The 25,104-nt window shown below is 51.2% G+C and overlaps 7 protein-coding genes across 7 annotated transcripts; 2 read left to right on the top strand and 5 right to left on the bottom strand.

The window, feature by feature from the left end:
• Positions 1-1,231: 1,231 nt before the first annotated feature.
• M437DRAFT_63460 (uncharacterized protein) lies at positions 1,232-1,849 on the bottom strand (the record flags this gene model as incomplete). The annotated part of the gene is made up of 1 exon (XM_041024257.1): positions 1,232-1,849. One exon carries the CDS (start codon positions 1,847-1,849, stop codon positions 1,232-1,234), a length of 618 nt encoding a protein of 205 aa, XP_040882947.1.
• A 4,024-nt stretch (positions 1,850-5,873) lies between these two features.
• On the bottom strand, positions 5,874-6,935 carry M437DRAFT_40922 (uncharacterized protein; the record flags this gene model as incomplete). Its single annotated transcript, XM_041020278.1, has 1 exon — positions 5,874-6,935. One exon carries the CDS (start codon positions 6,933-6,935, stop codon positions 5,874-5,876), a length of 1,062 nt encoding a protein of 353 aa, XP_040882946.1.
• Positions 6,936-7,174: 239 nt separating this feature from the next.
• Positions 7,175-8,367, top strand: M437DRAFT_40469 (homoserine dehydrogenase-like protein; the record flags this gene model as incomplete). Its single annotated transcript, XM_041020199.1, has 2 exons — positions 7,175-7,211; positions 7,286-8,367. The coding sequence occupies 2 exons, from the start codon at positions 7,175-7,177 to the stop codon at positions 8,365-8,367; spliced, it is 1,119 nt and encodes a 372-aa protein (XP_040882945.1).
• A 482-nt stretch (positions 8,368-8,849) lies between these two features.
• Positions 8,850-12,569, top strand: M437DRAFT_40897 (uncharacterized protein; the record flags this gene model as incomplete). Its single annotated transcript, XM_041020270.1, has 1 exon — positions 8,850-12,569. The coding sequence occupies one exon, from the start codon at positions 8,850-8,852 to the stop codon at positions 12,567-12,569; it is 3,720 nt and encodes a 1,239-aa protein (XP_040882944.1).
• A 272-nt stretch (positions 12,570-12,841) lies between these two features.
• Positions 12,842-15,414, bottom strand: M437DRAFT_81765 (uncharacterized protein; the record flags this gene model as incomplete). The annotated part of the gene is made up of 4 exons (XM_041027616.1): positions 12,842-14,287; positions 14,338-14,381; positions 14,437-15,309; positions 15,363-15,414. 4 exons carry the CDS (start codon positions 15,412-15,414, stop codon positions 12,842-12,844), a joined length of 2,415 nt encoding a protein of 804 aa, XP_040882943.1.
• Positions 15,415-16,049: 635 nt separating this feature from the next.
• M437DRAFT_81764 (uncharacterized protein) lies at positions 16,050-16,378 on the bottom strand (the record flags this gene model as incomplete). Its single annotated transcript, XM_041027615.1, has 2 exons — positions 16,050-16,273; positions 16,333-16,378. The coding sequence occupies 2 exons, from the start codon at positions 16,376-16,378 to the stop codon at positions 16,050-16,052; spliced, it is 270 nt and encodes an 89-aa protein (XP_040882942.1).
• A 786-nt stretch (positions 16,379-17,164) lies between these two features.
• On the bottom strand, positions 17,165-24,263 carry M437DRAFT_63455 (acetyl-CoA carboxylase acc1; the record flags this gene model as incomplete). The annotated part of the gene is made up of 5 exons (XM_041024256.1): positions 17,165-17,878; positions 17,934-23,604; positions 23,661-23,755; positions 23,823-23,993; positions 24,090-24,263. 5 exons carry the CDS (start codon positions 24,261-24,263, stop codon positions 17,165-17,167), a joined length of 6,825 nt encoding a protein of 2,274 aa, XP_040882941.1.
• Positions 24,264-25,104: the final 841 nt, after the last annotated feature.

The following is a 25,104-nucleotide window of genomic DNA, read 5'->3' as shown; positions in this document are numbered from 1 at the left end:
GGCAAGATCAAGAGTTGGTTTGGTGCTTGAGTGGCCATCTAGACTTACTCTTCGGTGCAGGCTGGTCATCCTTGATCAAACGTCTAACGCATGCCTCAAGACTTACACATATACACATATACACGTACACAAAATAATCACATCCAAGACCATTACACATTCCAACTCATCGAGATCACACATACCGCTCCTCAAACGCAAACTAGAGCTTACAATATCCGAGTCATTTTCTGCTCCATACTCCATATCCACGCATTACGCAAGACACAAAAAAAACTGGAGACAGTAGACATGGACCTGATGATCAAATTCGTAACTTGGCACCTGCTTGCGTGAGTCGTAAGATGCCCCCTGACGATCGTCCCAAGAAAAAAGATCGACATTGATGGTCTGGTCGAGCGGAAGTGGGGTTTTGCGTCGTAAGAAAAAGGTCAAGAAAGTCTAGATTTTTCGGAACCCGTGAGTTCGTATTCGGAGGAAGTTGGGAATCAGCAGACGATATGAGTGTTTGTCGGTGGAGTTTAGAAAAGGTAGGTACAGAAGTAGGGGTGATGCGTAATTAGTTAGGGATCTTGGTTGAGAGATCGGCTGAGTATAGCAGTCATTGTCAATACTGGAGCATACTGTAGCATATTCTGTGCATCAAGAGACAGTGAGTAATCGTAGACAAGTGATTAGGATGGCTGATGCAGATCGAAGATGAAAACAGTCGGTGAATTCGAAGATGACTTTTATTAAGGTCGAGACAGACTATCGACATTCTATTGACCCTTGCTGCACGACAAACGAAGAATAGGAAGAAAGAAACACTAACTAGCAATCTGGGTATAGAGCAACTTTTCCATCGCCATATTGGGCGCCAAGAGAAGAGAGAAAAAGTGGAGAAGGAGGGACCAAGTGGAACTAGAGATGCTCGGAGTAGTGTCCAAGGGCGAGGAAGTTCGTGATTGGAGTCCGCGGCCGCAACGATAGCGGTGAGGAGGAGAAATGTGGAGTGGTGCTCCGGTATAGCGGTGAACATTAGATTGTTTTCGCTTGTGGTCTGGCCAGGCAGACGTGGAGCATCAGTCGATGTCCGTGTACTTGTGGGACTGTACTGGCGTTCATGCTGTTGAGAAGCGAACATCCTAGTGAAGTGGAGGTGTCCAAGGTGGCAGTTGTAGACGAATCAGAGAATTGCCGTTGCAAGGTAGGTAAGATGAAGATGAGAAACAGCAGGCAGTATGGTCTTTCAACCCTTGAAGATGGTCTTGCTGAGGCGCATACCCTTTCTCATCTTCCTGCCAAGCATACTGCCAGATCTTCTGATGCTTCCAGACCTGCTTAGTCCGTTTGGTTCAGGTACAGAAGACTCGGGTGCGACACCTTCAATCTCCTGCACGATGCTTTGCTTACGCTCGGGATGCGCCATCAGGTAGACATCTAAGCGCCAGTTCATCATGCGAGCCTTCTCGCCTCTGCCGAGCCCTTCTACCATGACATCTTCATCCTGCGTGAAACGACTGCTAGACTCCTTTGACAACGATGTCGTGGAGTTGGTCGCACTGCTCTGACGTCTGTGTCTCTCGGCAGCAATGGGCATAGCGCTAGTACCAGAAGTTCCTAGACTTCCACTTCGCGAGCGAGATACACTACCGCCAAACAGGCGATGTGTGCTGTCGTCGAGGATGCCAGAGTCGGAGGCTGAGTCATCACACCAAGGACAAGATTCCAATCTGGTCTCCCAGCCTTCAAGAGCGAGTTTCGAAGGGCAGTTTGAGAGGTTTGTTGTGCTGCTGCATGGTTTCACAAGAGTGTACCAACGATGCGAGCATGGTTGCGTCGAGACATTGAGGTTGGCCACACACATTGTGACTTTGTATGTTCGGTGTAGTACTGGCGTTGTTGTAAAAACAATATCGTCGACTCAAGATTCGCTTGTAGTCTTTGTGGTCGATAAAGTCAAGCGACTGTCGTCAAATCGGACAAAGTGACCAAATATCCAAGTGAGGAATGCTTTGTTTTTATGAAAATCTCAAAGCTGAAACGGATGCCCTCGGTTGTTCGATGTCAGGTATGACATGTGCCAGCGCGATCAACACAAAAGATAGGCGGGCTTGTATCTATAGCTCGGGCTGTGCTGAAGCTTGGTGGTAAATAGCCTCGGAGTATGGGATGAGATCAGCAAGCAACCGAGTCGTGCTGGCAATTCCGGTCTAGACAAAAGCGATGATCGTTTTGCGGGGAAAGGGGATAGACAGTGAGATAGGTCGAAAGGAAAGCCCAGTGATGATCTTCCGTTATCTTTGAGTCTTGCTGTGTCGTATGTGGAGCCGATATGGAATGTTTGATCACGAGGTTTGGTGGGTGACAACGGACGGGAGGCTGACTTCCTTGCACTATTTGAAGCAGGTGAAATGAAGGGCCAAGGTTTTCAATAGGACGGTATTGTTGCCTGCAGTCCAGAAGATCCAAACGGGTATTCCAGTTGATGGCTCGATATTCCGAGGTGAGTCACAATAACAGATGCGACTGCCTTGTCTTCAAAGCCAAGTCAAAAACAGAATTAAACTGCTGCGAAGACACGTGGAAAGGTTGTTGTCAAATGTCAAACGAAATCGAGTGTCTGGGCAGAGGGAGGCAGCTGCTTGTTTTATGTCGTGTTCAACAAGCATTTTTTACGTCCCATTTTTCACATGTCTATCTCTGACACACCTCTTTCCATTCCCATCCACCCCTTGATCGATGCACTCGTTTACATCAGCCCAACCTATTTCTTTGTTTGTACCGATGGTTTTCTTGCTTGTTCCGCTACTTCCCCAGAGTAAGCTAAAAACGACAGGGATCTTCGGCCCGCTTCTTAGTACGTGCAGCAGGCTGCAAAGGAAAGCATCACCGACATGACAAAAGTGGGAAAGGATGGCTTGGGGGGGCTGAAGTCCAGAAATTGCAGGCGGGAACTTTACACGACAGTCACGTTCTTTGCTCTTTTTTTTGTCATCTGATGTGTGCAGTTCATCACTCACATCCCTGCGCCAAGAGGACGAGGATGTTGAAAGAAAGTCAACGCGAGCTCCCATCTGCTGACTGTGCAAGCGATTCAACAAGAATTTACTTGATTCTGGGTCAGCTTTGATCACAAAACGACGTATTATGTGATACCGTACACATCAGCTATGATGAAACCTCGACACGTCAAATGCATATGCGTACATCCACCTAACCAGCTTCGTACCCAAACCATCAATGTACGAGGAAACCTTCTTCCTCTCGGTGCAGGCAGCGATCTCGACAGATCAAGCCACTCGAAACAGTCCGTGAGCGTCTTCCGGGCGTCCGCGCGCGCCGCACTGCTCTCTAGCCCGGCGTAGCAATACCGGTGCCTTGGTTAGACGACCGCCTCCCAGTGAGACAGACATGCAAGCCACAACTCTTGCTCTGTGCAATTCTTCACCGCGTCTCGAGAAAGGCATGCATGTGTTGGACGTTTGGATGCCTGTCAACCAAGCTTTGCAACCACGTGTGTATGCTGGTCAAATCTACGTGCTTCCAAGCGGTGAGAGCAGGCCATATGGCATGAGAGCTGGAGCAAATAAGACATAAGCCAGGGGTACGAGATGCGACCAATGGATCTAAGCGACCGGATTGTTGGAACGAGGTCCGATTAGGATACGCCGGAACACGAACCTGTCTCGACCTATCTCGTCTTAACAGCACATCCTATCAACACCTCATGTCCACCTCGCTCTGGACCAGATAATGAGCCTTAGGCGACTTGCATGGAGTTACATGTCCCATCAACCCGTTACAAACGATCACACATACGCCTCTTGTTCGCTTTGTTCTGCACCCCAATCATACAGCGCACGGTGGCAGATGATCTTAAGATAAAGAAGCACCAATGCAGAAAGCCAGGGGATCGGTTGGCGGTAATCTCGTCTCTCTGCATACCTCCGACATTCCACGGCATCATCTTGTTGTCAATGCAAAGAAGGCCAGCCCTGATAGCCGCCGCTTCTTCACTATCGAATGGACCTCGACACGTTTCTGTATCGTGTGGCTTGTGTGCAACCAAGAGAGTGTGTGGTCGCACTGAAAGTATCGACTTGTTTCGAAACTGCAAACAGACGAGCTCGGAACCAAGAGAAAAAAGCGACCCTGACCATCAAAGAAGCGATCTCACACAAAGCGCCATGAATACGCCTTGCCGCAATTCAAATCGCTGCCCAAAGCCATGGTGAAGGACAATCGATGTATTTGACCGATCTGAAGCATTATAATATTGCAGTATGGACACTGACAAGGCAGGCAGCCGCAACGACCCTATCTCAATCTCCTTTTGCTGCCCAACTTCAATAATTCTAACCCCAGAAGCTTTCTGTGACACTTACCACCCATCTCGCGTGTTTCCACAGCAGCAACAATATTCTATCCTTTCTCAGTCTTGCTGCCTATTCTTTTTATCATTCGGACCGAACGTATAGGTATTTTCAGCAAGGCAAGTATAACCATCACCATGTCTCGACAGTCCGCGGGCTTGCCCTTTTGCCAAGAATATTGCTCGCATCATCAAGCTTGGCTTTTTTGTACGTGTACGAGACGAGTGTTCAAAACAAGTGTACGAGTACGAAGTATAGTCACTGCTACAGCGGTGTCACTGAAACATGGAGACTTTACTTTCTTGACCTACGCAACGATAAAAATTTTTGTGATTGCGTAAGAAGGTGTTGAGGTCGAGAACCCTTTTGTAGGATTTGTATCTAACTATTTTTGGAGTGACATGGTTGAGATGGTATAGAGATACACGATGTCGTCAAGAAACAGAAGAGTGTCCACTGAGAAGCGACGACGTACCGGCTCTCAGCGGACGCGCCTGGGTGTCTGTTGACTTTGTGCCTTTTTATAGTGTATGATTCAGTCTTTGCTGTAGTTGAGTATGATGCTAGTATCTCTGTTCCCATAGATGACATGCACCTTGGGCTCTCACATCAACAAAGCTATTGATGATCAGCTATAGAAATGCATAACAGTATTTGCTTTTGGAGTTGTGTCCAGAGAACTGCTATGGCAAAGCAGTGTTTCTCTGAACATCACTTGTTTCTCCAATACATTGTGCATTTTTGCAGTCATCTGAATGAGAGGCTTCGATGGAGGAGAGATGAGACTTACGATGTCAGAGACTAAAAGTGTGCTATTCTTGTCGTTTTGTTCTTGTCTTGAGCATGTGAACTCGGTTTTAGACATACACTTTCGCTCCTATGCTCAGTCACATCACATTGCAGATGAGTATATAACACCGTCGAGACGTCTGCTAGGTTGCTACCGATATGTTGCGCAAGGATTCAACCACATCGAAAGAGGGGTTCGAAACTTTCAACTGCGCCAAAGTCGCAAGAGCTCTTACTGTCTGCGGCGACACCGTCGGTAACGACGAGAGCGCCGTCCGTGACCGATGGTAGATAGGTGTTGATCTCTAGCAAGGCTTGTCGTGATCAACGATGTTGTCGTGCCATCACGCAACGAGGAATAAGATGGGAGAAAAGCTCGGGAGAGAACATTGACAAAAGACCCGAGCTCTTTATCAAGGGCGAATGTGGGCAGTAATGGATCTCTGAGTCCGGTGGTTGGGATTTGTGAGACTATTGTGTATGCGGCCAGCTATAAACTCGACTTGTGGATGAGGTAAGCATGTGTTTGGATATCCAGGTTAGAGATGAGTCGGTACACAGGCGGTCGATCCCTATGTCCAGTATTATACTTCGTCCTAGAGGCTTGCGACGAGAAGATGTTGCGCACACACAGAAAACTTCTGAAAGAGTACTATCCTGGCCAAAAGCTGGATGCTGGTAGAAGAATATATTCGTTACTTCGTAATCTTCATGTTCGTGCCTGACCTACGACTCCTCAGTCGCCGGCTCTTCTTTCTGTTCTTCGTCTGTAGGTCGAGCGTTCAATTCCTGACCCAAGCCAGACAAGAAATCGTCAGCTTCTATCTTGCCCCGTTTCTGTCTGATTGCGTTTCTTCGTCTCTCAATCTCGTCTTTACGGTCTTTGATTCTTTTCTCACGCTCAGCACGAACTCTTTCAGTCTCGGCTCGCTCCATCTCAAGATTCTCGAATTGCTTCTTGCGTTCTTGGTCATCGAGACTGAATTGCATGAAACCAACACCCTTCTGTCTGATCTCCTTCGAAGCGTCAAAATGGGTGTCTGGGGGAGGTGTGAGGGATCTGTCACGTTTGGCTGCTAGTTCGGCCATTTGTTGAGCGACTGGCTCGTCTGGGTTGAAGGCAGCTGCTTGGACGGTATCGCCAATAATGAGGTTTGTGGGCATGTCTGGTCGCGAGCGCAAAGCAGCTTCTGAGCCTAGCTGGGCGAGTCGTTGTTCGCGGGCGCGTTGGGCAGCAGTGCCTGTACGTGTGCGACCGAACTCGTCCTCCCACTCTACCATCTCCTTGTCGCTGTCGGATTCATCCTCTGAAGAAGACTGATCGGATAGCTGTTTGTCTTGGTGATCGGCCCATTTACGATCAAAGTCGACCAGATGAGTGTCGTTGTCATCGCCGACGTCGCCTCGTTTCATGGCAGCGTAGAGGCGAGCCTTCTCTTCCATCTTCCGCTTGGAGCGGTGCCATGCTGAGGAATCTAGAGCTTCGGATGATGTGCTGTGCTTTTGGTCAAAGGCGGGAGAGTCGTCATCGAGATCTCTAGCGGCACGTTTCTTGACATTCCGGTTGTGTGAGGCAAAGATGTCTTCCTTCTTGGGACGTGGTCGTGATGCGAATGAGCGACTGGGATTGGCGGAGGAGTTGGGGCCGGCTGAGATCAGGGACTGCAGCTGCGAAGTAAAGGCGAGCGTGTTGGACGACGAGATTTGGCGGCCAGACTTTTGCCTCTTTGCAGGCTTGGGGGCGCCGTACAGGGGAGCATCTTTTGCTGATGTGTTTCTGTGTGACATTTTGAAGAGAGCAAATGACGATGGCCGTGTCGCGCTTCCTCGACTGGTGTGGGGTCAAGTCGACGAAGGTTTCGACGGCGACGGTTGCAGGCGCTCCGAAACCGCAGCTGCACCACCGAGAAGCAGACGCAGACGACAGAGAGCCGCCGCTGGAATCCCACATGGTCCTGGAAAAGCTCCATCTTCCCATCCATACCAACAACCAGGAAGCCGAATACGTTATTCGTCCTCTTTCCGAAATGCCCACTCCCCGTCAAGTCTACGTTGCCGTCATTGGTATGCATGCTTCTGCACCCAAAATCTGCCCCTCCATCACCCCGCCTCCACTTCTGAATCCTAACAACTTGCAGGCGTCGGCGGTGTAGGAAAATGCTTCCTGAACCAATTCCAAGCCCTGAGGACCCGCATGTCCCAGGCAAGATCCCCCACCTACCTTGATCTCATCTTCGTTTCGCGCTCCAAGAAAGTCCTCTTCAGCGAGAGCTTCCGCCCATTGAACCTCGACACCATCGAACAAGACCTCAACAACTCCAACCAACCCATCCTCGATGCCTCCTCTCTCGTCGATTACCTCGCCACCGCTCCTGAGAAGGTCATTCTCGTCGACAACACTAGCTCCCTCGACATCGCACAACAATACCCTGCTTTCTTGCGCAAGGGCATCAGCATCGTCACTCCCAACAAGAAGGGCTTCTCGGACAGCTATGAACTCTGGGAGGACATGTTCGCCGCTGCCTCCAACGGCTCTGGCAACGGTGGTTACGTCTTCCACGAAAGCACCGTCGGTGCCGGTCTGCCCGTCCTCTCTACCCTGAAAGAGCTTGTCGAGACTGGTGACGAGGTCACAAAGATCGAGGGTGTCTTCTCAGGAACCATGAGTTTCTTGTTCAACAGCTTCATGCCCGTCGGTGGCGGTGGTGGCTCTTTCGCTGCCGAGGTCAAGAAGGCAAAGGACTTGGGTTACACTGAGCCCGACCCAAGAGACGACTTGAACGGCCTGGATGTTGCTCGCAAGCTTACCATCCTCGCTCGTCTTGCCGGCCTCAAGGTTCAGAACCCCCTTAGCTTCCCTGTCCAGAGTCTGATTCCCAAGGAGCTGGAGTCGTGCAGCAGTGGTGACGAGTTCATGTCTCGCCTTCCCGAGTTTGATGACCAGATGGAGAAGCTGAAGCAGGAAGCCGCCAACGAGGGCAAGGTTGTTCGTTTCGTTGGCAGCATCGACGTTGCCAGCCAGAACGTCAAGGTCGGTCTTGAGAAGTTCGACGCAAGCCACCCCATCGCTGCTCTCAAGGGCAGCGACAACATCATCAACTTCTACACCAAGAGATACGGTTCCAACCCTCTCATCATCCAAGGCGCTGGCGCTGGTGGTGAGGTTACTGCTATGGGTGTTACTGGCGACCTACTCAAAGTCCTTCGTCTTCTCAATTGACGCCAGGAGAAGTCCAAACTTTGAACATTACGCAGATATGAAAAGAGTTGGATGACAAAAGTTATGGCATACAAAATATAAATCTGATATATGCTTCTACAAGCAAAAAAAGTTTAGAACTGTTTCATTGTGAATATCTTCAATTGATTGTGCCTGTTCATGAGGATTGTATACCGCTGCATGACTCGCGCATGACGTAGCGTTTTGAGCAAGCTGCCATGCGCGCATCACCGTTCTTTCTCTTTTCGGAAAGTCTATTGTTCACTTCTGATTTCACATTCGACATTCGTGCCTTCCAAATCTTTGCAGCTTCCTGATTCTGTCCACGTGCATTTTCCTTTCCTTGTCCTATTCCTTCTCTTTACACAGCTTCCGGCGCAAACATGGACGACCCAGAAGTGAAACAAGAGCAGCCGGAAACTCAACCCAACGATGACCAAATAGCCACCACGGAACCAACTCAGGCAGAACAGCAGCCAGAAATGGAAGCCTCGGACGATACCACTGAGCAAGTCGACCGCCCTTACGACGATGACGCCGACGAAGCCACCCGCATTGCCTCCCTGGCCGCCGGTATTCGCGATCAAGACGATCTCGAACGAGACATCGGCCGACAAGCCGACGCCCTCCTCATCGAACAAGCAGACGAACGCGACAACAAACGTCTCGAACGTACAAAAGCCGATAAAGCCCGTCTTGACGGCCAGGTCCACCGCTTAGAGAAGAAGTTGGCAGAATTTGGCAATCAGACAACCAAGAATAGGTATCGTGCTGAGATTGCGAATTACAAGACGCAGATTGAAGGTCTTGAGACGGATTTGGAACAGATTCAGAAGAGAATTGATGACAGGAAAAATGAGGCTGCCGCGGCGGGAGATACGTTACTGGGAGAGGCAGGTAACCAGAAGTTGCCTGGCGAAAGTCAGAGGGATTTCTTGATCAGGACAGGAAAGATCACGCCGTTTTCCAAGATGGGCAGGCAATTATTGCGCACTTCGTCAAGTCTGGCTGAAGTCATGTTTGATGCTGAAGAGGAAGAAGACGAGGACGTGGTGGATCAGGAAGTTCAAGCCGATGCTCAACGATCACATCGTGATCTGAGGATGCCCGGGTTCGCCGAGGACGAGAAGAGTGAGCCCGAAGAGGAAGATGAGTTCCCTGAGGAGAGGCCAGCCAAGAGACGAAGACTACAGTCAAAAGGCAAAGGCAAGGGAACTGCAGACGAGGATGAAGACGTCGAGTTGGAATCTGCTCCGGAAGAGGAAGAAGACGAATATATACCTGACATGAACGACAAGGAGCTCGCTGCTGTTGGGGAGTCTGATGATGAGGAAGAGCCAGAAGACGAAGATGTCGATGGTGACTTCTCTCTAGGCACAAGTGGAATCGGCAAGCGCAAGAAAGGTTCAAAAAAGGTCACCAAGAAAGCACAACAAGCAGCCGATGCCCATGAAGACCTCGCCGGAATCGACGACGGTAACGAGAAAGTGTATCAAGCCAGATTGCAGAGCTGGATCAGACGACGAAGTGCTGCTCGTCGGAAACATCTAGGTACAACCAAGTCTAAGGGTGAAGCCACGAATGGCGATACGGAGCAAGATCAAGATGAAGACCACCAGCAAGACCAGGAAGGTGAAGAAGAATGGCACTTGCCACACCCGACGCAAACAGATGCAGAGTTCGAGGGTGGCTACCGGATACCTGGCGATATATACCCAGCACTCTTTGACTATCAGAAGACCGGTGTTCAATGGCTCTGGGAGCTCTATTCACAACAAGTTGGCGGTATCATCGGAGATGAGATGGGTCTTGGAAAAACTGTCCAGATCATTTCCTTCATCGCTGGTCTGCACTATTCTGAGAAAGTCACGAAACCCATCCTCATCGTATGTCCTGCAACAGTCATGAAGCAGTGGGTGAATGAGTTTCATCGTTGGTGGCCACCGCTACGAGTGTCCATTCTTCATACTTCTGGTAGTGGCATGCTGGATGTCAAGCGAGAAGACAAGCTGGAAGATGATTTGGACAACTTCGATTATGACGGCAACCCAATCAGGCCTTCAAAGGGTAACAAATCTGCCAAGCGCATTGTGGATAAGGTACAGAGAGATGGTCATGTTCTGGTGACTACATACTCTGGTTTGCAGACCTACGCTGAGCATCTCATTCCTATGGAGTGGGAGTACTGCGTCCTGGACGAAGGCCACAAGATCAGAAATCCCAACACGGCAATCACGATTTACAGCAAGGAGATTCGCACACACAACCGAATCATCCTCTCTGGTACACCCATGCAGAACAACTTGACTGAACTCTGGTCTCTCTTCGACTTTGTGTTCCCTATGAGACTCGGCACTCTGGTCAGCTTCAAGCAACAATTTGAGACTCCGATCAAGCAGGGTGGTTATGCCAATGCTTCCAATCTGCAAGTCGAGACTGCCATGAAGTGCGCAGAAACTCTGAAGGACACAATCAGTCCATACCTTCTGCAACGTTTCAAGGTCGATGTGGCATCTGATCTACCCAAGAAGAGCGAGCGAGTCTTGTTCTGCAAGTTGACCAAACCTCAACGTGACGCGTACGAGTACTTCTTGAATTCTGGTGACATGACGGCTATCTTGGCTGGCAAGAGGCAAGCACTTTTCGGCATTGATATTCTGCGCAAGATTTGCAATCATCCCGATTTGACTGAGCACAAGACCTTGTCCGTCAAATCAGACTATAACTATGGTAATGCCAACAAGTCTGGAAAGATGCAAGTCGTGAAAGCTCTGCTTGAGATCTGGAAGAAGAATGGACACAAGACATTGCTGTTTGCTCAGCATCGTATTATGCTCGATATTCTTGAAAGATTCGTCAGCGAGATGGGCGGCATCAACTACCTTCGCATGGATGGCAACACATCTATCAAAGACAGACAGACACTGGTTGACAAGTTCAACAAGAATCCTGACTTGCATGTCTTCCTCCTCACCACTAAAGTAGGAGGTCTAGGCGTAAACCTGACTGGTGCAAATCGAGTCATCATCTACGATCCTGATTGGAACCCGTCAACCGATGTTCAAGCTCGAGAACGAGCTTGGCGACTAGGTCAAAAAAAGGAAGTCGAAATCTATCGCTTGATGACTGCCGGCACTATTGAAGAAAAGATTTACCACAGACAAATCTTCAAGCAGTTCTTGACCAACAAAATCTTGAGAGATCCGAAGCAGCGACAGACGTTCCAATTGAGAGATCTACACGATCTGTTTACTCTAGGCGAGGCAAGTGCAGATGGTCAAACTGAAACAGGCAGTATCTTCAAAGGTACGGAGGTCCAACTATCTGGCCCTCAGGCGGATAACTCGGACACCAATGCTCAGAAACAAGAACAAGCCTCAGCAACCACTGCAGCCGAGAAAGCCGCAAGGGAAAAAGAAATGCAAGACATTGTTGGCATTTCGCACACCGAAGACTTCCAAGGCGAAGAAGAGAAACCAGCATCTGCAGAAGCCAACAACGACGGAGCCGAGAACGGAAACAGCACAAGAGACGAACGCATGCTCGGTGCCATCTTCGCCCGCTCAGGCGTCACCTCTGCCCTCTCTCACGACGACATTATATCTGGCAACTCCGGCTCTTCGAGGAAAGTAACCGCGGACCCTGAGATTATTGCCAAAGAAGCAAAACGCGTCGCCGCCCTTGCAGCAGCCGAACTCAAGAAAGCAGGAGAGATTGCGAGAAACCTTCCTGCTGGCAGTGTAAGTTGGACAGGCCAATTTGGCACAGCAGGTCGTCCTGAAACTCCCTCTCGAAGGGGTGGACTTGCTGCGTCAAGAGGAAGAGGCGGTATGAGTAGAGGAGGTCCGTCTAGTACTTCTATTCTCAGTCATCTTTCTGCACGTCAAGGAATCACTCCTTCTCGTGTCTCTACTCCTTCCACCTCGACATCGCGAGCAGGCACTCCTTCAGCTCAACCGCAACCCAAAGGCAGAGAGTTCCTTGCACTGATCAGAGATTATCTCTTAGCGCATGGAGGTAAAGTGTATACCCAGAACTTGATTGATCATTTCAATCGGTTCTGTGGTACTGCGCAGAGGACGGCTGAGTTCAAGGAGATGTTGAAGGTTATTGCCGTGTTGGAGAAGGGGTCGAGGGGTAGAGGCAAGTGGGTGCTTAGGGATGAGTATAAGAAGGGTGTCGAGGGCTCAAACGGCAAATAAACATCTGAGAGGGAGAAGAGGTAGTGAGGGAGAGAGAACCGGGAGTAATTGAGGTAACAATATCGATGATGCATAATGACCATAGCGAAACAGACATGGCTACAAGAAAAGGGTACGATGATAATACTGCTATACGAAGACAGATAATACCACAAGAACAGATTTTTCATGTACACGGTGAACCCATGAATCTTCATCGATGGAAACACTGTACAACAAAACGAACGAAGACAAAAGTTTAGACAAAGGTTGCCGGCGCCTTCTGGAAGTGATCAAGACGCATACTTCGAGTCAAAGAGACCTCCTGTCTTGACTTTCTTCTTCTCAGCCGCAGCGGACTCCTTCGCAGCTTCTTTCACAGGCTCTTTTAGAGACCTCTCTGCAGACTCTTTCACAGGCTCATTCACCGGTACAACAATGGGACTTACTGAAGGTTCACCAGAGGAAGGCGCGCCTGGAGCGGATAGACGGGGAGCAACTGAGCCTGGTGCAAATGGACTTGGAGCGAACGAGCTCGGAGCTTGTGCAGAACCGGCAGCAGTGGGTCCAGGTGCGGGTGCTGGAGCTGGAGCAAATGTGGAACCTGGCGTAGAACCAAACAAAGAAGCTGGAGCAGGAGACCGCTGCGTAGCAATTGACTCAGGTATGCTGACTCCAGAAGATGCAGCCTTTGAAGCAAACATAGATCTTGGATCATCTGGAACACTTGCCGATTGTTCTGCTGCAGCTCTCATGACGGCACCAACACGAGAAAGTTCAGGAACTCCGCCAGAAGATTTGCCATCAGCTTCAGTGACAGTAGAAATACGGCCAGCGTGTTTAGCGACCTCAGCCCATCGAGAACCCATGAGAGTACCTCCGCTCGATGCTGCTTCTTTCTTAGCAGCAGGAGCGGAGGCAGGAGTGGTTGGTTCTGGGCTTACTCTCTTCTTGGTGGTAACGGGTTCTGTCGAGCGAGGCTTGCTTACAGCTTTGCCCTTCGACTTTTTGTTTCCGCTGTCGTTGCTCTTCTCGGTCTCCGAAAGAGAACTCGCATCTTCCACTGTCGCAGCGAAATGAGCTCTCTTGTAAAAATCTGCAGGTTTACTCTCGGACTCAGAAGGTTTGCCTAGTCTAGTATCATTGAATGTGGTATTCGCAGATCCAGATCCGAATAACGATATTCCACGAGCGTCAATGCGAGGTCCGATTGCCTCGGGTTCTGGAGTCTTGGGGTCTGCAGTAGCTTCAATATCAGGGCTAGGGCCACTGAAGAGGGAAGGCTTGTAACCTTCGGGAGCAGGTGAATCTGTGAACGCGCCAGGCACAGCAGTGTACTGACCAAAGAGACCAGCGCTAGATTTTTCCTGTGCAGGGACACTGGTCGAAGTATCAGGCTGTGCTCCGAAGAGACCACCACGAAGTACTTTACGATCTCTAGGTGTGGTCGCAGGGCCTGGTGTAGCTGGGAAGATAGGAATATCCTCGAAGAGACGTGGAGGCTTGTCCCGGGTAGAAGGTCCAAACAGCGCACCAGTGGCTACAGTAGTTCTGCCAGGCTGGGTTACAAATAGCCCACCACGAGGTGCAGAAGCCTCGAAAAGCGAATCTTTCGCAACATGGGCATGAGTAGTAGCTGGAGAAGATGAGCTTGACCACAGCCCTCTATGTCCAGGTCTGAATCGATGAACATTGGTGAATTGATTGTTTACAGTATTGCTGTTCTGGTCGTTCGATCCCTGTTGGAAGTCGTCGCAAAGACATCTTAGAGGCCCATTTCTGTACATACAGCACGTATAGTGGTCTTCGAACTGGCAGTTGTTGTGCTGAAAACTGTTTGAACAGTCTGAATCACAATCTAACCGACCACGTCCATTGAAATTGGTACCAGAGACAGTCAGACCGTTCAGGTTCACTGTAAAGGTAGTTTTGCAACCTTGTGGGTGTGAAAACAGACCGTGAGAGACAGACAGACCTGGGACATGGAGATGCGGGTTATAAGCTCCAGAAGGCCCACTCGCGTTCCCACTGCCTCCAAACAAGCCTTGACCAGATGAGCAATGCCCGGAGAGCCCACCAGCTGCTCGGTTAGTGCAATAGTCACCAGGGGTACCTGTCGAAGGAATCTGACAAGGTCCAGTAGACCAGCCCTGTGTATTCATGTTGGTCCCGCACATACCTTCTATAGGCTGACCTTGCGGATGCATATTTCCAAGCAGGCATGGGGTAGGCTGGCCTTGTACGTTGTTGTTGGTTCCAAACGCAAACAGACCTTGGCCAGCTGTGCCACATGTATGCTGACCTTGTGTGTTTGTACTGTTTCCAAACAATCCTCGGCTGGATGTGGCACTGAACATGCCACCAGAAGGCATTGATCCAGGAAGTGGAGTATGAGGCGGTCTCTGGCCATGGGAGTTGATCTCAAAACCGAAATGGCCAGGTGACTTTGTATCAAACAGACCACCAGGAGTCACTCCAGGAAATGATGCCTCATGAGGCCTGCCACCTTCATCTGACGGAGGATCTCTAGAACGCATCTTCTCATCCTGCTCCATGTCAACTTCCCCTTCCGCCTGCAAATTGGTACGTCGAAGCACATCTTGCAAAGCCTGCGTCACAGTTTCGTAACCTCTCTGTTGGGGGTCAATCTTTATCACTTTAGAGTCCTTGTCGAGAACGATGACTTGGTATTTGTCTTCTTCGTACTCATAGGTGGTCAAGATTTTGAAAGGACCATTACCCTTCAGGTACTCTAGATTGTCTTTTGAGACTATTAGCTGATGCGTCTGGAGAACAGATAGTGTTGGGAGATACCTGATATCTGGACACGCATGAGTTTGATGTTGGCAGCTTCCTGGTCAGACATGATTCTGAGATTGCCCTGCAATGAGTTTGGAAACAGTTGTAGAGAGAAAGCTTTGTGAGATTTCGAATAACTTGTAGAAGCGCGGCTGTAAGTACGAAGCTACAGAGGGATGGAAAATTTCTCTACTGAGGTGAGCACTATAACAGTGCTGATTCTTTGTTCCAATCGACAAAGCTTCATCATACGTCTGAGTGTGAGCCGCAAACGGAAATTTTCTGTACAGCAGCTTACAAAGAAAGGTCGAAGTCGCCATACGATGGAAATAGATATGGTAGCGAACGTCTGTCATGCTGCTTGTCTGCGTGTTGCTCGATTATATGTGACGCGATCTAGGATATTCATTGCTTCCAATGAGTTGTTGGTCAAAAAGGGTCATGAAGTCATTCAGATGTGCTGTTTTGTCTTTGGGGTGAATCAACTATGTTTGGACAATTGAAACGATGACTTGAAGGCTGAGTCGAAGATGATCAGGACCGAACTTCTCTAACAAGGAAACCACCATCAACGATCCTTTCTACGCATGGGCTTCAGAACATTTCGACGCAGACCGACTCAATCGGCAAGCACAAAGAACAATTCGCTCCTGCCCCTTGCTTCTCCCCACAACCTTTGGGGGGCATGTCTAACTCTCTCACTCAAGGATCAAGTCCAAATCCATCCTTCTGAAACTTGTCAAACACCATATCACTCGATGAGACCAACATCTTGCGCAAAGCCAACTCAGGGGTCTCGCAGCCCTTGCCAGTCTTCCAGATAGGCTTGCTGTCGTTGCCGTAGACAATGCACCACCAGGTGTTGTTGTGGTGGGCGAGCACGACCTTGGTCTTGAGGTGCTCGGGCATGGTGATGGAGAAGTTGTCTGTGGAGTTGTAAGTAAGTGAGGACTGGAAGGAAAAGATGGAAGTTCAGGATGCATACCGAGGATCTGAGCGCGCAGGCTCTGGAATGTGCCGTGGGTAGTCATGGTCTTTGTTGTTTGAGTTTGTGATGAGTGGATAGTTGTGCTTGATGCGTTGACGCAATGGTGGATGGTTCTCGATGTAGGAATCTGTTGTGTTATGGAGAACGAGACCGAACAGCACAATGTGTCGTTGATCCAGCTTACTTGCTTTGAGAAAAACAAGGAAAATCCCTGTAGAAGGTTCCGGATGCACGAACTGGGCTCTCGCTTTCTCACTAGGCAGGAAGTCGTACTGGTTAGTAGACCTCGAGACTCTTCAAGTCTGTCTCTGTATGGGACTCATGAGTCTATCGGGCATGTTTATCAGAGCGACTTCCTCTCTACTGTGTTCCGGCAGTAGAGGGTCGGGGTTTTGTCAGACATGGAGTGGTAGGCTTCAGCCTCTACTCTGGGGTGACAAATTTTGGCAAGAGGCAGGAGCAAGTCAGCCATGAGATCCAAGGCCACTTCTTAACTGGTCATTACCAGTCGAACAATTGGAGAAACCACGACGAAAATGTAGGACGGCAGTCACAATGGAGAACTTGAATTGATGACAACGGGAAAGTGCAATCTGAAGAACCGTCATTAACTATTTTTATATGTATAAGGGTAGAGTAGAGTTGATAGATCAAAAAGAATCGACAATGCAAGAACCTGCTCGAACGAGAGACGAAGAGAAAAAAAGTGATAGAGAAAAATCATTAACAAATAATGCTGTAAACAGTAATCCCCATCTTCCCAAATATTGTAAGTGAAAACAGAAACAATCGAGGGGATATTTACATATACAAAGCGTATTCATCACACCTATGCGCTCGACAAAGTCTTGAGGATCTCCTCCTTCTCCTCGACGGGCAGCATACTGAGCATCTGGGCAATACCCTTGAGGCCACCCTCCTTGTTGGCGCGCAACATGGCAGCGACGTCGTAGGCGATCGACTCCTGCTTGAGGTTCTCGATCTTGGAGTAGATCTCTTGGCGGTTCTCCTCGTACCACTGAGCAACCTTCTGGTCCTCGGTAGAGAATTGAGGCACGCCTGACCAGGCCTCGAGGGTCTGGAGGTTCTTGGTGCGCGAGACCAACTCCTTCGATGATGACTGAGCCATGGCCTTGAGCACGTACTCCTCGTCCAAACGACGGCGGAGACGCCAGTAGAAGAAGCGACGAGCGTTCTGCCATTGCAGAGGCATGCGAATAGTGTCCTTGGCCTTCATGCGGCCTGCACGGTCGTGCAAGTCGGCGTACTGCAGAGAGATCTGCATGTAAACAGGCAACAACAGCTTCTCGCGCTCGGTCATCTTGGCCTTGACCTCGAGGGCCTCCTCGGCTGACAGCGACTTGTCGGCCGACTTGGCCTTGAGCTCGCCGTATGTGGCGTCGAGACGAGCCATGGTCTCGAGCTGCTTCTCCCTGCGGAACTTGATACCGACGATACCTTCGGGCTCGAGGACACCACCACGAGCCTCCTCGTCGGCGTACATCTCCATGTATTGAGGGTTGATCGTAGGATCGACGACGACCTGTGATACATGTTAGTGTCTTGTAATTAAAGTGTTTGTGTATATTGCAGCTTACCCATGAACCACCACGAAGCTCTCCGAAGGGAGGAATGTAGACGAAGATGGGCTGCTCGTACTTGACGAGAGCATCGACGATGTATGAACCGTACTTGAGGACCTCGTTGTACATATCTCTCTGACCACCAGAGAAACCTCTCCAGTTGGCAAGAATCATCAAAGGCAATTGCTCACCGTTGTTGAAGTCCTTGATAGCCTGAGCGGTCTTGAAGGCAGAGTTGGGGTACCAAACACCACCAGCCTCGTTGGAGACTTGCTCGATAGAGTCAGGGTTGGCAGGGTCGGCGGGCATGACGTTCTCGACAGAGCGAGTCTCAACACCAATGACACCGACGGGGATACCACCAAGACGAGCACGACCGACAACGACAGTGCGAGCCCAGCCGCCAAGAGCCTCCTCGAAAGAGCCCTTGTCGAACAGACCAGAGGCAAAGCCATCGTCTTCCTGCTTACCGTGAATGAGCCATCTAACATCGTAAGGCTGCTTCTGGGGAGGGAAGTAGGTGATGTCACGGTCCCACGAGTCGGTCGAGGGCGAGATGGGGATGGGGTTGTTCTTCTTGTCAGGGATGAATGACATCCACTTGACAATCTTGGAAACACCCTCGAAGTCGTCACCAGCAGTCATGTGAGAAACACCGTTCTTGTACATGATTTGGGTACCACCAAGCTGCAAGTTGGAGGTGTAGACCTCACGACCCAGGAGCTTGTTGATGGCAGGAGCACCAGTGAGGATGATGGGTTGACCCTCAATCTGGATGGCACGCTGACCAAGACGGACAAGGTAGGCACCAATACCAACGGAACGGCAAGTAACGAGGGTAATGGTGAAGATGTCCTCATAAGCTCTGGATGTCTCACCAGCGATGAGACCAGAGCCCTTCAAACACTCAACACCAAGACCGTCCTCAGCACCAACAATAGTGGTGATGACATGTCTGACCTCGCCATTGACGGTGGTCTCCTTGGTGATGACGTGCTTGAGCTCACCATCCTCGAAGCGAGCCTTCTTCTCGGGGGTCAGGTAGAGGTAGTCGAAGCCAGCCTCAGGTCTGGCAGCGTCCTTCCATGCAACGGAGAAGTGGGGGATAAGCTCCTCGGCCATACCGATGCGGGCACCGGAGTTGGCAGACAGGTAAATTCTGGGAATACCAAGCTTTCTGGCCAGCTCAGTACACTTGTGGAAGAATCTATCTTCTGAAGGACCGAATGAACCGATCTTGAAGGTGATATCGTTGGCGATGATGATGAAGCGTCTGCCACGGGGGTACTCGGGAGTCTTGGCGGTGATGAGCCATGCGACCATACCAATGGTGTTGGTACCAGGGTCACGGTTGACCTCAGCCAGGTTGTCCGAGTCATCAAGGACAAGCTCGTTGTACTCGATGCACTCGCCAGAGATAGGCTGCTTCTCCTTGAGACCAGGGTGGGCAGCAGTGACTTGGTTCCAGCTGTTCTCGATGGCTTGTCTGAACAGCTCGGGGAAGTCGTAGACGTACTGAGTGCCCATGATGTGAGCCTTGTAACGCTTGGGCTGGAGAGCACCCTTGGTAGTGTAAGGGGTCGACACGGGACGCAGGTGCATGGAGCCGATCTTGGTGCTGCCACCAATGCTCTGGAAGTACCACTCATTGCCCTTCTCAGACTTGCGCTCAGCGTACAACTCAACCTGGATGATGTATCCAGAGGTGTTGTTGATCAGAACACGAACAGGGTAGGCCTCGCCAGTGTTGGGGTCGGTGCAGATGATGCGAACCTCAACACCAGTAACGCGGAGGCGCCAAGCACGACGGCCGAATCTGTCAAGGAATCCAGCAAGAGCTTCCTCAACCTCCTTGGGTGTAAGAGGGAAGACAGGAGAGAAGTTGATGAAGATGTGGTTCAAGTCAGAGTTGTTGTTACCAATAATCTCCAGAGCATCAAGAATGTCGGTCATGAGTCTGTCGGCTTCGGAGATCATGTACTCAACAGTCGAGATGTCGTCACGAACACGACCGGGACGGACAACAGCGCGAGTGAAGTAACGCTTGTCGTTCTCAACACCCTTACCGATGGCCTCGTAGATGTGGATGTTGCGATTCTCAGTGAACACGGGCTTGATGTTGAACTTGGAAAGACGTCCGAGCTCAAGCTGGAAGGCAAGAGCAGGCTCAATGTGACGAATGCTAGAGTCCTCCTCATAGGCAGGACCACGGAAAGTGTAGTATCCGGGGTAGGTGCCGTCCTTGTGACCACAGATGAATGTCAAACGACGAACGCGGCGCGCGAGAAGCTCCTCCTTGTACTCGTTGACGATGGGGATGAGACGGGCAAGGATCTCGGGGTCGTCAAGGGACTCGGCATCCTTGACAGCAACATTGCAAACTGCAGTGAGCTCATCAGTTGAGTCGATCTTGGGAGCAGTAGGCTTGCGCTGTCTAGACAGGTCGGCCATCAAGCCTGAGCTTGAGCCACGAGGCTTGCCACCGTGGCTGCCAGCAAGAGGGAAGACCTCCAATGCCTTGGTCAGGTACTCCTCGATCTCATCAATGTACTGAACGGGGATGACTGCACCCTTGCGGGTGGGCTCGTCCTTGGTACGGGCGTTGAGGTAGCTCATGTCGCTGATTGAGTGCACACGGCTGAAGCCCTCGTTTCCGGCAGGAGTGCCAGGGGTGGAGGGGTGTGATGACTCAATTGGCAGACCGAACTCAGACTGGCCGACCTTGCGAAGGGCGAAGTCCCAGGTCAGAACGTAAGGAGTGTCGTTCTCGGTAACGTACTCGATGGTCTTGAGTTGGTAGGCGCGGTAAGCGCGGCGGGTGTAGACCTCGAGGGCGGCCAATGAGACCCAAGGGTCGGGGTGAACGAAGAACTGGGAAAGCACATCGAACACGGTGTACTTCGAGTCGACGACCTCCTTGATGATCTCGAAGCTGGGCTCACGGTGGTCCCAACCAGCCTCACCGTAGCGAGACTCGAGGACAGAGGAGCGGAGAATGTGCTCCATCTGTGATGTACGCTCCTCGAGGGAGGGCATGGCGCACTGGATGAGCAGCTCACGAGCCTTCAACGAGACCTTGGCGGTCTGTCTTGACTCGAGCTCGGCAAGCTGGCGAAGGGAAGAGCGCAAGTACTTAGCGACACTGCCAGCACCAGGCTTGTTGGGGCGGTAGTAATCCAGGATTGCGATGATGAGGTTGTTCTTCGAGCTGACGCGAGTGTGCGACAGAGCAGTGTAAACGACCTTGACCAAGTTGTCCTTGTTCTGGTCTCTGAGAGCAAGGATAACCTCCTCGTCGCGGTTCTGTCTGGCGGCGAAGAGGCTCTCAACATCGTAGTATTGCTGGAAGAGAGAAGACATAACACCGAACTCGTGACCCTTGAGGCCGTCGTTGAACTTAGTCATGACCTCAAGGATGGGTCCCAGAGCAGCGCGGAGAGTGTCAACATCGCTGGGAGCAACGTTCTCCTCAAGGAAGCGAACGAAAGCCTTTTGAAGCTGCTTGCTGGGGAACTCAGAGCCGCGGCTGTGGGCACGCTCAACAATCTGTTCCAGCTGAGCATCAAGCTTTTGAGGCATACGAGAGTGGAGAGCAGATGCTTGAGCGTTCCACTCGCCATATGGCAACTCGGGGTTGCGAAGAACCTCGATGAACTCCTTGAGGGTGTCCTGCATGATGACTGAGTTGTCGAAACCTTGCATGATGCTCTGGAGAATGTTGTGAAGGAAGGCGAAGCGCTGGGGAGCCTTGTTACCCAAGACCTGGGGAGGACCCATCTCGGGAAGCTGGCCAAGGAAAGGCTGAGCTGACTTGACTCTGGAGGGGTCGTCGAGAGCGAGTATACCAAGGATATCTCCAGCCTCGAGGGTGGCTCCGGGCTGCTTGATGAGGTTGACGATACCATCCTCCTGAGCAACTAGAGGCATGTACATCTTCATGACTTCAACCTCAGCAAAGGCCTGGCCCTTCTTGACGTGCTCGCCGTTCTGGATGGTGAACTTGACGAGCTTACCAGGAGAGGGAGTTCTGAGCTGAGTAGGGTCGTTCTCCTGCTCGAGTAGGCAGGTCTTGCCATCGACACTGAGACGAGTGGCACCAACCTCCTCCTTCCAGTAGGCGTTGTGACTGCGACCGTTGAGGAGGATGAGAAGACCACCGTCAGAAAGAGGTCTCACACCGACGGAACATCTTGAGCCGTTGATGAAGAGTGTGTAGCTGTCCAAGCCGGAGCGGGTGACAGTGAACTTGTAACGCGATCCGTCGTAGATGAAGTCAATGGGGAAGACAGTCTTGAGGACGTCCTTGGAGGGAACTTGACCCTTCTCCAAGCTGACACGGTATTCGGTTGTGCAGATGTCGCTGGCGATGTGAGCCTTGGTAACAGCACCGCAGATGACGGCCAGGATGGGGTCAGGACGCTCGGCGGTGAGCTTCTTGGAAATCAGCTCGTCGAGCCATCCAGTGGTAATGGTGTTGTCCTCGAAGGCAGGAGTCTCGAGCAGCTTGATAAGGTACTCAACAGTGGTTCTGAAGTCACCACGAATGCTCAATTCCTTAAGAGCAACAACCATCTGCTTACGCGAAGCCTGTCTGTTCTCACCGTAGGCGAAAATGTGACCGAACTGGGAATCGGAGAAACTGTGGATAGATGAAGCAGCACCGACGGAGAAGTAACCCCAGACATTTGCGCTGGATCTGAAGTTCAGCTCGTGCATGGTACCGCTGGAAGGCTTGAAGCCCTCACCAGGGTCCTCGGAGGTAATACGACAGGCAGTGGTGTGGCCCTTGGGCTGAGGTCTGCGCTGGTTGAGGGTGCTGCCCTCCTTGGAGAAGTCGAAGTCGATCTCGGTGGAGGTGTGAGGGTCAACACCGTAGAGAAGACGGATATCGCGAATGCGGTGCAGAGGAAGACCCATAGCAATCTGCAGCTGGGCGGCGGGAAGGTTGACGCCGGAAACCATCTCAGTGGTGGGGTGCTCGACCTGAAGACGAGGGTTCAACTCGAGGAAGTAGAACTTGTCGTCAGCGTGCGAGTACAGGTACTCGACGGTACCTGCAGACACGTAACCGACCAAACGACCCAGCGAAACAGCAGCCTTCTCCATTTGTTGGAAAGTCTTTGAGCCGGCAATGGTGACGGGAGCCTCCTCGATAATTTTCTGATGTCTGCGCTGAACTGAACAGTCACGACCGAACAGCGAGATGTTGTTGCCGTACTGATCAGCCAACAGCTGGACTTCCAAATGTCTGGCGTTGCCGGCAAGCTTCATGATGAAGATGGGCGAACCAGGAATTTCGCTGGCAGCGGCCTTGTACATGGCAGGGAACTGCTCCTCGTTGTCGACCTTGCGGATACCCTTGCCACCACCACCCTCAGAGGCCTTGACCATGACGGGGAAGCCAATCTTCTTAGCAGCGGCGAGACCCTCCTCGGCGGAGTGCACGCAACCCTTGTCGTAGATCTCATCTCTGACGGTGACAATGTTGTTCGCGTCGACCTCGACCTGGTCGACACCCTCTCCTGACCATGGGATACAGGGTACACCAGCGTGTTGTGCGACAATGGTTGAGGAAATCTTGTCACCGAGCGATCTCATGGCAGAGCCAGGAGGACCGATGAAGACGATCTTGTGTGGTGATGCGGCGAGCGATTCGGGCAGCTTGGGGTTTTCTGAGGCGTGACCCCTGCTCATGTGTTAGCTGTGGCTCGGTGAGGTGAAAATTGGCACAGGAAGACTCACCATCCAGCCCAAACGGCGTGAACGCCCATACGCTCAGCAACATCGACAATGAGCTCGACGTTGGCGTAGTTGTTGTTGTTGGTACCGCCAGGCACCTGTTAACCAATGTCAGCACGCCACTCCGCAGGTCCGAGAGCTCGAGTCTTAAGGGGCGTTACATACCTCGACGTACTTGTCTGCCATTCTGATGTAGTCGGCGTTGGCAGCCAAGTCCTCAGGGGTGGCCATGACGGTGAATTGAATGGCGCGCTCATCGCCAAAGGTCTCGTACGCCCATCTTCGGACGGATCTGATCTCCTTGACGGCGGCGATACCGTTGTTTGCAATCAGGACCTACAGGCAGCTCGTCAGCATGCGTGGGAGCTTCAATTGGAGCCTCTGGAGGCTTCTGGAGATCTCTGGAGGTCCCTGGAGGAATCTGTCGCTTACATTGGTGATGACCGTGTGTCCGTCGTGTGCAGCGACAAAATCCTTGACTGATGAAGGGGGAGCCTGGCTGAGCTCATTGCCGCCAATGAAGTGTGAAGCCAAGTTGAACTTTGAGGCGTAGGAACTTGTCATGTTGCCATTTACCGCTGGCGCTCCTCCCACTGCGTCCGCCATGGTTGTGGTAGGAAGGCCCATTCACGGATCTGAACTGTGGAACTTTGAAAACGCAGGGCCCGAAAGTGCGGAGAAAGAAGAAGCTAATGCCGGCCCGATGCTGTGAGATGCTCGGGACTCGGAGGCCAGTTGTTCTGAGCAAAAGAACTCCGACCTTTGGGTATCAAGAAACAAAAAGAGCAAAAAAGAAGGGACTGGTCGCGTGAATGGCGATCAGCGGCGTGCCGTCTTCAAATACCTCGTCGGTGTGTTGGTGCGTTAATCGTGTGTTGGGGCTGGTATTAGCAATTGTCCGAGTCTATGCGTCCTTCATAGAACTGAAAAGAAGCTAGTCTGGACCTGCTGGGAAATTGGTTCCACGGTAGTTCGACCAGCGACGGGAAGGGCGACGAAGGGGCGGACGAGGAAAGGGGAGTGCGAAAGGTCGGTCTGCGAAGACAGAGCGAGTGCTTCTCTACTTGTACATGGTGTGATACCCTTGCTACCTATCTATGCTACTCCTTCGGGACGAGGGGGCGGCCAGTTGAGCTGTGCCAACAAGCGCTAGCTCACCACCTTTGTCCGGAGCTCCATGCTTGCTCCCGGAGCAACACAAGAGTACGGGGCCGCCCGCACGCCTCTCGTTCTCTCAAAGAGGTATTCGTTGATGACACGCATACGGTGCAAGTGTTGGGCTCTCGGACTGCATGCCTGGGGACAACATTATCGATCCTCAGCCGACCTTTCAAGAACTCAACGGCCCAGCGCAGATAACCTGCATCCCAATGGAAAAGGCACGTAAAGCTTGGTGCTGTTATCTCTGACGATCCTCACAGCAGTCAGAGACAGCTGTTTTTCACCC

The sequence above is a fragment of the Aureobasidium melanogenum genome (genome assembly GCF_000721775.1).
Source record: "Aureobasidium melanogenum CBS 110374 unplaced genomic scaffold scaffold_3, whole genome shotgun sequence".
Classification (NCBI taxonomy): domain Eukaryota; kingdom Fungi; phylum Ascomycota; class Dothideomycetes; order Dothideales; family Saccotheciaceae; genus Aureobasidium; species Aureobasidium melanogenum.
The sequence above is the reverse complement of the archived record's forward strand: the minus strand, read 5'-3'. Positions and strand labels throughout refer to the sequence as shown.